Raw genomic sequence first — 12,841 nt, 5'->3', positions numbered from 1 at the left:
GTGCAGCTATTTTCGTGCAATATGCCCACTTTTTTCCTTCTTTTAGTTTTAAATGCTAAAACTGGCAAACTCTATTAAATTTCTCAAAAAATCATCGATTGCGGGTTCTTAAAAATTTACATACCTTTAATCAGCACACAATTGCTAACATTTGTTATCAAATTATTTCATAAATCGCCGTACTTTCTGAGAAGAATGGAATAATTTTCACTCTACTTATTGGTGGGTTCCTCTAATAATTCGAACAAATACCATATATGCGCCCAATAATTTGACATCAATAGTGAATTTATTTATTTTCATAGCATTTGCAATGAAGTTTCACCCTGGGCGACTACACATTATACTAATTATGCAAATCGCCATTGCATCGGTGTTACTTAGCGAAAGTACAATCAAATAGGCACACATGTGGCTTCAATCAAATGCGTAAGCTATGAAAAACATGTCAATGAGGATCGCATTCCATACAATGTTTGCTTTTCAACAAACAAAACACTTACAACGCTTACGTTTTGATTCGCAGCAATTAATGATTAATTAACCGCCGTAATTTCAGAAATTCAATTTAATTGATCATAGAAAAGTGATAAATTAGTAAAAGTGTAAAAGATTCGATGTCAGAAATGTTTCATGTACAGAGATTGGAAGTCTTTGCTTCCGTTGAATAAGAATTGCTGCTAGGCAAATTCCGTATGTATTTAGATAGGCAGCAGACAATTTTCGAGCTTATTTATCCCACAACTACTTTGTAGTTTCGATTAAAACTCTAGAAAACATTTTATTTTATCAATATAAAACTATAGCAATCAAAAAAAACTCCAAATTCTGAAAAGGAATTTTTCGCCAATTTTCGCAAAACACCCAATTCTATAGCCCATGAAATTTTGCAATTTTTGAGAAAAAGTTTTTTCTTCAAAAATTAAGTCAGGTGATTTATATCGGTAGAGAATTTTCTTCTAAGTATGATGAAATTATCTGGACAGCTCCTCATTCCGTATTTGTTGAGATATGTGAAAAAATATGAAACGAAAATAGAATTTTAATGGAGTCGAAATAATTAATGATTATTTAACAGCAGTAATTTCAGAAATTCTATCTGATTGATCGTATAAAAACAATGAATTAAAAGAATTCGAAGACATGCGATGCCAAAAATGCTTCATGTGCGGAAACTGGCAGTATCTGCTTTGGTTGGAAGAGAGTTACTGTTGAGCAAATTCCCTATGTATTAAGATAAGCAGTAGGCAAATTTCGAGCCCATTTATTCCACATCTTTTGTGTAGTTTCTAATGGAACTTTGCACCATATTATCGGTAATTACTGTAAATGTCTAGAAAGGGAAAAAACCTCCAAATTTTGAATAAAGGACTTCCGCGTATTTTCACAAAAGCAACCAATTCTATGGCCCGAGAAATTTTCAATTTTCGAGAATAACCTTAGACTCCAAAAATGGACTTTATGGGCATCAATCGATTGGGCACGATTATTCAAGTAGAATAAACTTATTTTCAAAGTATCCATTTACGGAATCAAGCTGAAGGATAAATGAAAAAAATATTAAAGTATTGGTATTAATATAACAATGGCGTACATGAATTTTATTGTGCAAAAGTTCGAATAGTGCGTTACTTCAAATTTAAATATGAATCCACGTTTGTTTATCTTTCACTTGGTGAAACAGATTATACTTAGCCTAAGTAAATACTTAATACATTAATTTTTATACCATTCGTCAACGCTGAAGAGAGATTTTCAGCAGTAAAAAATCTGCATTATTTCATTATTTTCAGATATATTTTGAATCACTTACAAAATATCTGTATAAAATATATATTACCAAAATAGAACTGTTCTTATCCATATATTCCCTCTTCTGTTAGCAATACTATTTACTGTGATTCTTCTTTGTCATGAAATAAAAAAAAATAGTGGCATAAACCGTATAACAATAATAAGCATTGGTGTACCTCTTCAGTGAAAATTATAATATTCAGACACCGCTGTACGTCATCTTGCAATTGCAGAAACTGAACTTTCTTCGGTGAGAGTTGCTCAGGCCACATGTAGTCACGTTACGTTAGACAAGCAACCAAGCAAGTGGTTCATTACTAATAGCACAAGTGATCAAGGAAAATTAATTTTGCATAATTACGAAACAACATTCCCATATTGTTGCAGGAGATATAGCCTGACCGCATTAAATCGCAACGCTGAAAATTAGCTTTATTTTGTTGAAAAAATTTCAAATGTGACTTAAATAATAAAAAGTAACATATGCCCAATTAATTGATTGCTGAAGCAAATTACATTTTAGTCCATTTATTATGGACAGTCATAATAATGTGAATGTTGTGCAGTTCCGAAATTTATTTAATAATGCTTGTTCAGTTAGCTATATGAATTTTTTTCATTTTGCTCCAATGATTTGGGATCATTTTATTTGAAGTTTACTTTTGAAAAAGATGAAATATGTTTTGAAAATTCTATTTTATTCATAAATTCTGTATTTGCATTAAAAGATGATTTTCTCTAAACATTTGATGAAAATGTAATGCTCTCAATGTGGTAAGATTAACGGTGAATGATTGACGTTATTGAAAAGCGATCCGAAGAAGTGCAGAAAAGCCGCCGACAAAGCAACCGAACATTCAGAGGATCAGTCATTTGCGCTTGGTGCTGGACTGCGTACGAGCCTAATATTCGAATTCATTATTTCAACAATACAGTGTTACCGATTGCCGCCGATACAATGCCTAGAGCTATGGAAAGCACGCTCTACAGAGAAACACTGCTCTGAGGCTTCGGCATCCCATTTCTAGAGATACTGCAAAAACGTGTTAGCAGTTATTTCAAAATTGCCCAAAAGTTTGTATGTTGGTTGTTTCAATTGAAATGGATTCTAATGTAACTTATTTTATAACGTGAAATCAATTTTTGGGTGGTCAAATAGTTTTTTTTCAAAAATTTCAAACTTTCTCACTTTAATCAATTCGGTGCGGAATTAAAATACGTTCAACTTGAACAATGCAGCATTTTTTCGATTAAGTTACACACTTGTTCATCGTTTCTTGATGCAGCTATCATCAAATGCAATATTAATGTTACTGAAAATCATAATTTGTGGAATTAAAAAAAGAAATTTTCACTTCAGTTGTTTGTGGAATTTTTATTTTCATTTTCAACGCAGTTTAACTAACATTTTACCTACTTGAATTGAAAAGACAAGACATTCTTCTTGGCAAAATGAAAATTAATTTAATCCCATAATGAACAGCTGTTGTAATGTACAGCTTTGGATTATAACAATAATTACAATTACAAATGGACAAGCGAAACAGTTTTTGCTTCACCATGACATTGATTTCAACCAACTTGTACCAACATGGTAGAAAATGATGGGCTGCATTGAGCAGAAAATCAGTCCGTCTCAGTCGCATTAAAGATTGAACAAGGAAAAGAACAACAGATCAGAAAATTGAATCCACGTGTAGTTAGTTTTTTTTGCTCACAAAACACCGGGTAGCCATGTGATTTTCCAAAAGCACCTGCTATCCAAAACGAAAAGCTTGCACTCAACAAACTTAAATGCCCCTTTGCTGCTGGATTGGATCAGTAGCGCAGAGATGACGTCTCTCCTCTTGCCGCCTCCACTGAACTGCAAAGAAACACTTCCTGTGGCATCTGACCAACCCAATCACCAATCTTCCAGAATCGATGCTTTAAGAAATAGCAATGTTCATCACTGTTCAGTGGCAGATCTTAAGTCACAATGACATAGACAATATCTTTTGAACTGAATTCAAAGCTAGCGCAACTGAGTAAATACCATACGCGCAAGTTAGAGAGCAGTTTCTCGCAAAGGCATTCGAGGTTCTTCCCATTCGTCAGCAGCTAAAGGTGCAACATCAGAAAGCCGATCTGACGCAGCAGGTCCTGTTGCAGAAGATCTGCTGTAACGTGTAGCTGAAGCATTTAATATTGCATACGGTGCTTTGGTGCTGTAAAAGCCATCTTCATCTACAAGATGCCACTTTTCTACATTCAAATCTGGCATTCTAGGAGTAGAGCGTTCTTCACGCTGATATTCCACTGTTGCAGCATTTGCATGGTGAGCATAAGTCGCTTCATCTCCATAATCAGTCACCGAAACATAGCCATAACCGTTAGACTGCTTAGCGGGATAACTAACGACACTATTTATATTTTGTTTTGCAGACGGTCTTCGGAAGAAAATGACAACAGCTGATATAACCATGACGAGTACAATGGCTATTACCACGACAATTGTAATTAGCAAAATATTGTCATGTTCATTCGCCTAAATTAAATTAGCATTAGTTAATGCACAGTAAATGCTGCTCATGGTTCCTGGCTGTGAATTTCCTTGAAATTCTATTTCAATTTTTAAAGTGCTTTGCTCGTCAACTTAATTCTATTCAAATACAATTATCAGCAAGTAAGCAAACACTGTTCAGTTCTCATTTTCTGGTTTCAAAAATGAATTGTGAAAAATTCTTCGAGTATCACAATTACAAGAGTAGAGGAAAAAAGTTTCACCTTACTTTTAAGTTAATTTGTTTTGCTAAAATTAATGCTAAAATCAGTGCATCATCAAAAAACGAATAAGCACTGCTTGCAAAGTTTTAAATGCACTAATATAAAACTACTAATATAAAACATTCCCACTGCTGCTTATCAGATTGCATGCAAAATGTGCTAGAAGAATTTTATATTGAAATAAAACACGATGCCACATTTCCAAGAGGTAAATCAACAATTTTTCACAACTCTAAAACTGATATTAACAATATTCAATAAAGCACTGCATAGTGTATTTAAATTTTATTTAAAATATCCTTTTAACAATATTAAAAATCCTCCACGACATTAATGACAACATTTTCATTGTCAACTCATTTAAATTAAGTGCAATTCAAAGAATTTCCTTTGGCCTTTTCTATTTACCGAATTATTTATCAGAAACAAGATTGTTTACCAAGTTCAAATCAATCGTGCACCTTTTAATGTTCAAATTCTTACGGAAAGGAAGTTGATTGCAATTAATTAATGTTCTCTTTTACCAATTAATTAATTAATTCAATTCCATCTGTACGCAATCTTCAATTACGATCAAATACGCTTGCTTAATGCTCATACAATGAATAAAATAGCTGCTACTAGTAGCTTTGCAAATTTCATTAAATTACTTGCAAGTAAACAATGCTTTTCACTGCTTTTATAATTTCCACTTGCGAAATGAATGCAAAATGAAATATTCCAGAAAGCGCTTTTGAATACATAGTTTAATTTAAAAAATTTGTGCGTATAATTTTCTCATATTTGAACTTGGTATTATTGAAATCCCTTCAGCCAAGTAACAAATTAATTGAAACTCAATAACGACATGCTTTTTACTTAAATGATTAAATAAATTATCAAAAACAAAAAAAAGAATAAAAGCCGTTCTATTATTTTCACTGCTGTTACAAAAAGTAAAAATTATCAGTTCTAATAATTGCCAGTTGACAGTGACAGTTCAGTATACGAAAATATACATTCAATCAGCCAACTGCATAAGATTAATAATCTCTTTTTATCAACAATGTCTACTGGTTATACAGCAATTAAGCTTTTCACGTATTCATTGAATTGCTTGTTTTGTTCATTGTTGCATTTCAATGTTTCAAAAAAAGACAACTAAATTTTTACAACACTGAATAATACAATTATTAATATTCCACTGCTATGCCAATTTGCTATGTTGAACAGTTGAGAAAATGGAAAAAATATTTTTCATCATCATCTGTACTTTTGTGCAAGAAATTTGAAAATAAAAAACCGTAAATGAAAAATTGAAACGAAATCTAAAGTTGAGTTAATTTTTGTAAAAGTTTTACACTTATTCTTATCTTATCTTATCTTATTTATGAACTACTGAAACTGAAAACTGTAAATTTAAGTGAAATCAAGTACAAAATTGTTCTTCAATACAAAAAGAAAAGAATGTAAATAAAATTGCATTTCATACCTGATATTTAGACGATGATTTTCGGTCAGAATCAAATGATCTGCTGCTGCTGCTGCTGCTGCTACTACTACTGCTGATCAGTTCAGATTCCACTTGGAAAACGGCGTACGAAGAACCACCTGGATTCGAAGCTACACAATGATACAACCCCATGACGTCAGAACTTGTTGCCACTACGCTGAGATGATGAATCCATGCCGACTGATCACTGTTCGGATCTACATGTTTGTGATAGTTGGTCTCAGCGCCCGAAGCTCCTCCAACAACTGTTGTTTCATTGTCGTAATTATAAAATCGCCACTCGACCGTCGGCTCCGGATCTCCACTAACTAAGCACTCCAAATGTATCACTTTCCCAACTTTGACCGTCTGCCGTCGGCTTGACCACGTCACCGCTCTTGGTGCACAAGCGAATTCGTTAAGCGTGAGCTGATCCCATCGTTTACCTTGTACCGCAGAAGGAGTGTAGCATAGCGGTGGTTCCGTGAGATATTTGTTTCGCTGCCACGCGATGAACAATCTCAGCATGCAGTTGCAATGCCAAGGATTTTGCATTAAATTCAGCACGTGCAAGTTCACCAAACGCCTGAAGCTTTCTTCGTATATTGTACTGAGTGTGTTTCGGTCCAACATTATCCGGCGCAGAGCCGGAAGACCCTGGAACGCGTCTTTGTCTATGTGTGCAATTTTGTTTTTGGATAATATCAGCTCGCTCAGCCGAACTGCGCCTTCAAATTGGTTCGCCTCAAGCTTGTCCAACTCGTTTCCACTGAGATCTAACGTCTGTAAAAAATATAAAAATTAATTACTCTTATTATTTTTAATTTTACATATTTTTAGCACCGCTCGTTTCACCACCATATGATAATGCAAAAGTGGCGATCAAAAGAAATGGAGTAAAAAGATAGATAAATTATTTTATCATAAATTACTAAAACAAATACACTCATCAATGCATCTGAATTGTGCTTCTTTGCAACGTTGCCTGCAAATAATAGTGACGTAAAATATAAATGCTACTAGTAAATCAGCCATGAGTATTTTTAAACTATTTCATCTGAAAAAAAGAACAATTACTTGGGTTGAAAATGCAAATACTTAGAACACTTTTGTCAGACTTGGAAAAGATTTATTTCACGGTAGGCGGCATAACCCATGATGAACACGGCAACGTTCTTTGCACGGGCAATATACAATCAGCTTTGTAGAATATATATATATATTATATAATATGTCGAATAAATTCATAAGCAGTAATAATAATTATAATAATAATAATAACTATAACAAAAAATCGAAATCGTTTCACATGTACACTTTGGATTAACACACACGCGTCAAGCGTGAAGAAGTCAATAATTCTGAATTCATCTTGCTTCTGCAAAACTGAAAGCATGGATGGATGGATGGATGGATGGATACTATCGATCCAATCTGAGAGATAATGTTCCAGTCCCATCTGTTAGTAAATTTCAACTTTATTATAACAATTTGCTACCAAATAAATTTGTCACCTTTCGAATAAAACTATGCTAATAAGAAGCGATAAAACCGTTTCTGAAAGTTTGAAAAAAAGTTACTTTTAAATGTCAAAATGGTAAAATTCGGTGCTCTACGTACGTACGTATATATACACACAGGTGCGCACGTACAATAATTTCTGCAATACATTCAACATTGTACTTTTAACTTCATCAACGTTATAAATGTTAGCCGTAAGTAGGCAGCAAGTAGGCGCAGTTTGTCAATTTGAATGATTTTTAAAAAAAAAATTCAATTACATGTGAGCGAACAACATGAATTTCCTTGATTAAAAAAAATACGGTTCGCTTTTTTTCCAGTAAAAGAATGAAAAATTTTCGCTCACACGCTGTTTGTTCATTTGCAGCAGTGAAGTCATGACAATTTTCCACTGCAGCGTTTGCTGATGAAATTTGCATTCCTTTTGATAAATATTTCCGGTAGGTAACGACGCTGTTGACAACCACCTTTATTGCGATTGTCAATTCAGATTAGGCCAATTTCCCATTCGCAACGTCCGCATGGTGCAGAAATCGATCTGCAATGTTTACGTTCAGTGTCCTTCTTGTCAGTCTAATATTTTAGAAGCAATAACTTTAATATAATAGAAATTGATAAAGCTTTTTTTTATCCATTCATTCATTCATTCATTCATTTCATCCGGTAATCAATCCATTTGGTTGTAAATTTATCAGCGAACCAGCTATGAGCGAGCATATGTAAGTAACAAAGATGAGAAAGAAGAAAGAGCGCTTTTAACATGATGAAGATGACAAAACAACTAGCTTGTTGTCGATGAGCAAAAATAACCCCCCAATAAGCGTCGTAAAAGGTGCTGAAGGTTTGTTTCAGGCCATTTCCGGATTTGAACAGTGAACTTTTTGCGATACGATTGGTCAAGGCTGCCGAGGACAAAAAATCTTATTATTAGCCTTTGGAAAAGAAAAAGCATGCAGATTTCAATCCAACCCAACACCTGCCAATCACCATTCACTCACTAGCCGCCATTGCGCGCAAATGGCCGGCCCGGAACTCGATTAAGTTGGCAATGGTCAGGGCCATGGTCAAATCTTTACGCGTTGTTCCGCTTCTTTGTCTAACAGCTTCAGCTAATCACGTCCCAGACGCAGTGTCAGTTAGTAATTAGCCGTCGAATTGCTTCAAGCAGCGAATGACCGTGGAGCCCCCTCGACCCAAAGTACTTGGAGACGGGCGCTAATTAAATCACAGCTACTCAAGCTTTGCACAGATCCGGACTAAACACGAGCCCACTGAGAAGACACAGTCTGAGGATGCGCTGAAAACGGTGACAATCAATAACTGACAAGCGGTGAGATCAACGACTCTTCACGGCAAAATACAACAACCTACTGACACACACACATACAATCCCGATACATTCATTCAAAATTTAGCCGCACCTAAACTTTAGCACAATTTCCCTCGGCCATTAGTGGCCTTTGATTCAAAAGCTCAACCTCGGCACAGCTAATTGTCGATTATGGCCCTATTCAAACCGACTAACAACAACAAAGCGACGAATAAGCTTCGATTTACCGGACAACTGGTCAAAAATGGTGTGAAATTGATGCATCAGAAAGTGGAATGGATCGTCCAGTTTTCTTTTTCAATGCCTGACATCGATTCCACATTAAATCTATAAGAAATGCTCACGCCCCGACGAATTCCAAACACAAAATTACACAAGAAGGCAAATAGGTTACATCCGGCTACAGCTATAAACGATCATTGTTGTTATTCGCTTGCTTTTATGCATACCAATTGTGCATTAGGGTTTGGATTTTGTTTTCAAGCAAGGCATGAGAAAAACCAGTAAAGCAATAGTAGACAGTCGCGGAATAATCATTTCAACCTCAACGGATCATTTTCCATGTTCAAATTTTTTTTCAGGAATTTGGTAAATTTGACAAATAGTTTTTGAAAAATTAATTATTTTATAATCAATTGAAAAATTCAATCAATATCAATCGATCATTCAATGACACAAGAAGAAGAAGAAGCGAAAAAGTAAAACTGCATGGAAAAATAGACGGCAAGTTTTAATGTGCACTGATTTTGTTCTTTGCACATACAATTAAACGAACAATTGTTGTTGCTGTTGGCTGAAGTGAACAGATACCGAAAATTATCTGCCAAACAGCGATCGGTGAAGAGCAGAAAAATCAAGAACACTATTACCAAAATGAACGCCATATCGCAAATGCAAATCCACGAACAGAATTGCAATACACGCTACGATGGGCTTTGTGGAATAGTTTAGCAGTTGATTGATTTTTCTTTCATCAAAAAGTGAAATCTGAAAAAATTTCCCCATGCCAAGTTGAACGCACTGATCGAAAAAGGCAAAGCTTGTGATGATGTTTCAAATTTGCTTCAATTCAATTTGCTTTCCTGATAAATGAGAAATTTCTTCCGCCGTTTCAGCAACACATTAGATGATTAAAAGAAAAAAAAAGAAATCCCCCCCCCCCAAACAACCACAACAACAGCAGTACAGTTGCTGTAGAATGTTCAAATTTCAGCTTATCAACTTGTATTGGAAATTTGATCCGTTCCTTGATGAGGTACAAATTTTACAGAGAAAAAAACAATGAAACCTCTCTACTCTTTGAAAGGAAAAATTGGAAAAATTGTCTGTCAATGGGCAAAAAATGTCTATGAGCGAAAGCTGAAAAAATTTCTCAACTTCTTCTGAATTCAAGGCAATCCCATTCGAAGCATCAATCCTCAGTGTGGAAAGGAATGGGGGAAAAAAACCCAAATTGAAAAATCACTGCAACAATTATTTGGTATCACATACCTTCAGTTCAGCCATCGTGTGAAATGGACCACAACGGGCGTGATTGCGCAACGCGAACGGCAGTCGTTTGATGATATTGTTGGCCAAGCTAAGTCGATGCAAGCTGGCAAATGGCCACAAATCTTCGGCCATAAATTCCGTAACGCGACAATTTCGAACGACCAACTCACGCAAATTGGACGTATTCTGACCATTGGCAAAAAAGTTGAGCCGATTCAAACGGGAAAAATCATTTCCATCCAAAAGTAGAATCATGCTACTGGCAGGCACGTTGGTCGGAACTTGAACAAAGCCGGCATTGGAGCAGTCCGTGGTCAGGCGACCCTCGACGTACAAGCAGCTACATTTGGTTGGGCAGAGAAGTTTACCAGTCACCGGTTGGACATGGACCACAACCAAGCTTATAATAATAGAACTCCAAAAATGGTCCAACTGAAAAAATTTGCGCATCATTGTTCGCTGTGGAACAACTGCCGAAGCACCTCACAGCATCTCGGTGCTTCCATCTGGCATCGAAAAGTCGGGATGTTCAAAAGTGATCGTCATGCGGCAGCATCTTTGTCAGCGAAGCTTGAGAAAGAAGCACCAATCGACTCGCGACTATAAAACAGATCGATTGCTATACGACGGCAAACCCAACAGCTTGTAATTGTGTTGACGGCAGCATCTAGTTCAAATATCAGGTGACAGACCGGCCACGTCGCGAGCGACGCCTTCTGGCACGAGCTGTATACGCTTATGCTAAAAGCTGAACATGTCGAATGTGACCCAAATTTGGTGAGCCATTTGCACAAGGCTACTTACTAATAATAATAATAAGAAGAAAGAAAGAAAGAAAGAAAGGAAGAGAGAATTACCTCAATCACATCAACATTTTCCTTTCATGTAGTAGTCGACGCACACATAAGCTGGACACTTAAACTTGTTCGTGTTCTAGATCATCCGTCATGCGTTTTACAATTACGCATTGTAAAATTCGCAATTTCCAATTAAATAAGCTGCAAACAAGTGGGCAGATTTTTTGTAGAAACAAAAGTATTCAATAATAAGAAACAGCAGATTTTATGCCAAAGGGTATGCGGAAAATATCGATAAATCGAAAATGTTGAAATTGCTTCGTCTACTAAAGCTCTAATTTGTCCCTGTGCGAAATTAGCTGCTAACCAGATTGATGAAGCACTTATCAAAGAGTAAAAGATGCAAATGGACAGACAGCAGGGTGTTGTCGATCAACGCAGTCGCAGTCGAATCAAACGATGGAAAACAATGGAAAATCTCCTCCCCTGTTGACCCATGCTACAAGCATTATATCATTTTTTTGTTCAAGTTTATCTTTTTCCAAGTAGGCGTTTGATTTGATGAACATTCACTTCATTGGTCAATAATCATTCGGATGGATATTCTTTTCGGCGAAGAAAAAAAATGAGCAAACACTTTCTGTTCAAAGCAATATTAATTAATTAATCCAGTAGTGGAATGGCTTAACCATGATTCGATTCAGGTATTTCCTTCGGCTCAATGGGTAAACGAATGGAGATAAACAATGCTGGATGTTCTTTTCTGTCAACAGGATGAAAAATGATCCAACAATTTGGCCAACAAGTGGGGAGAATGCTTATTCTTCAGCTACACTTGGCTAAATGCAGTGCACTTGAAGTACGACCAGCAGCTGACCAGTGAATATACACATAAATAAATATTCAACTATAACAGCATACACACACACACACACACAGCGTCTATTATTTGGCAAGAAACCAACTTTATGTTTTCATCAAAAATAAAATCAAGTGCTTGCGCACTTGTTCACTTCATTAACAGCTGCTATTCGACATATATCTGTGTGCTATGTGAGCATTTTCTCAAAGATGCTTAATAAACAGAAAAATTGTAGAATAGGTACTGAAATGAAATTTATAATCAGAATAAACAAATTTGCTAATTCATCTTACACCAATGCTATTGTACCATTTGAACAATGATGCAGTTTGTGTAAACCAAAGTTGAGCTTGAATAAAATAGCAGCAAACAACAATACGAGTAAACTAGAAATCTGAAAAGTAAACAACAGATTATAACGTGCAAAAAGCAAGCATTTTCCTTCCAATTACATACATATATATATACACATATATACCATGATCACAAAGCAGAATTCAGTTTTATTTGTTTTTGAAATTATTGCACTAAAAGTACTATTCAAGCTTCAGCGACAATAAAATGAACTTCCGCTGTGAAGACCCAACCCACCCTGTTCATTATTATTATTATTATTATTCTTATTATTACATAACCCAACCCTATTAATTATGAGTGTGTAAAAAATTTTTTGATTGACAACTCGACTTTGACTTGATCGTCGGCTTGCTTTTTTTCATATTCTTCAAAATTATTGTCATTTTCAATCAAAATTTTACGACCTGCTTTCTCATACAAAATAATAAGTCAATAAAAACACTCACCTGCCC

The 12,841-nt window shown here is 35.4% G+C and overlaps 3 protein-coding genes across 3 annotated transcripts; 1 reads left to right on the top strand and 2 right to left on the bottom strand.

Moving 5' to 3' along the window:
- Nucleotides 1–2,151: 2,151 nt before the first annotated feature.
- Tsp_05651 (hypothetical protein) lies at nucleotides 2,152–3,440 on the bottom strand. The gene is given in 6 exon segments (XM_003371972.1): nucleotides 2,152–2,213; nucleotides 2,580–2,696; nucleotides 2,793–2,827; nucleotides 2,838–2,902; nucleotides 3,058–3,107; nucleotides 3,212–3,440. The coding sequence occupies 6 exon segments, from the start codon at nucleotides 3,438–3,440 to the stop codon at nucleotides 2,152–2,154; spliced, it is 558 nt and encodes a 185-aa protein (XP_003372020.1).
- A 401-nt stretch (nucleotides 3,441–3,841) lies between these two features.
- Nucleotides 3,842–7,971, bottom strand: Tsp_05652 (putative leucine Rich repeat-containing domain protein). The gene is made up of 4 exons (XM_003371971.1): nucleotides 7,899–7,971; nucleotides 6,964–7,016; nucleotides 6,125–6,814; nucleotides 3,842–4,321 (listed from the first exon to the last, which is right to left on the bottom strand). Exons 1-4 carry the CDS (start codon nucleotides 7,969–7,971, stop codon nucleotides 3,842–3,844), a joined length of 1,296 nt encoding a protein of 431 aa, XP_003372019.1.
- Nucleotides 7,972–9,551: 1,580 nt separating this feature from the next.
- On the top strand, nucleotides 9,552–10,979 carry Tsp_05653 (hypothetical protein). The gene is made up of 4 exons (XM_003371970.1): nucleotides 9,552–9,580; nucleotides 9,682–9,827; nucleotides 10,276–10,618; nucleotides 10,640–10,979. Exons 1-4 carry the CDS (start codon nucleotides 9,552–9,554, stop codon nucleotides 10,977–10,979), a joined length of 858 nt encoding a protein of 285 aa, XP_003372018.1.
- Nucleotides 10,980–12,841: the final 1,862 nt, after the last annotated feature.

Source organism: Trichinella spiralis (genome assembly GCF_000181795.1).
Source record: "Trichinella spiralis strain ISS 195 chromosome Unknown Scfld9, whole genome shotgun sequence".
NCBI classification, from domain to species: Eukaryota; Metazoa; Nematoda; class Enoplea; order Trichinellida; family Trichinellidae; genus Trichinella; species Trichinella spiralis.
Note: the sequence above shows the minus strand (reverse complement) of the source record. Positions and strands in the feature narration are given on the sequence as shown.

Coding starts and splice junctions, on each gene's coding strand:
- Tsp_05653 (XM_003371970.1), top strand. CDS start 9,552: ATGACACAAGAAGAAGAAGAAGCGAAAAA. Junction 9,581..9,681: donor GAAGAAGAAGAAGCGAAAAA/GTAAAACTGCAT, acceptor TGTTGGCTGAAG/TGAACAGATACCGAAAATTA. Junction 9,828..10,275: donor ACGATGGGCTTTGTGGAATA/GTTTAGCAGTTG, acceptor TCTGAATTCAAG/GCAATCCCATTCGAAGCATC.
- Tsp_05652 (XM_003371971.1), bottom strand. CDS start 7,971: ATGCAAATTTCATCAGCAAACGCTGCAGTGGAAAATTGTCATGACTTC. Junction 7,017..7,898: donor TGCAAATGAACAAACAGCGT/GTGAGCGAAAAT, acceptor TATTATTTGCAG/GCAACGTTGCAAAGAAGCAC. Junction 4,322..6,124: donor CTTCGTACGCCGTTTTCCAA/GTGGAATCTGAA, acceptor AATTTAATTTAG/GCGAATGAACATGACAATAT.
- Tsp_05651 (XM_003371972.1), bottom strand. CDS start 3,440: ATGCGACTGAGACGGACTGATTTTCTGCTCAATGCAGCCCATCATTTT. Junction 2,903..3,057: donor CATCAAGAAACGATGAACAA/GTGTGTAACTTA, acceptor AAGTTACATTAG/AATCCATTTCAATTGAAACA. Junction 2,214..2,579: donor AATAACGTCAATCATTCACC/GTTAATCTTACC, acceptor GCTAATTTTCAG/CGTTGCGATTTAATGCGGTC.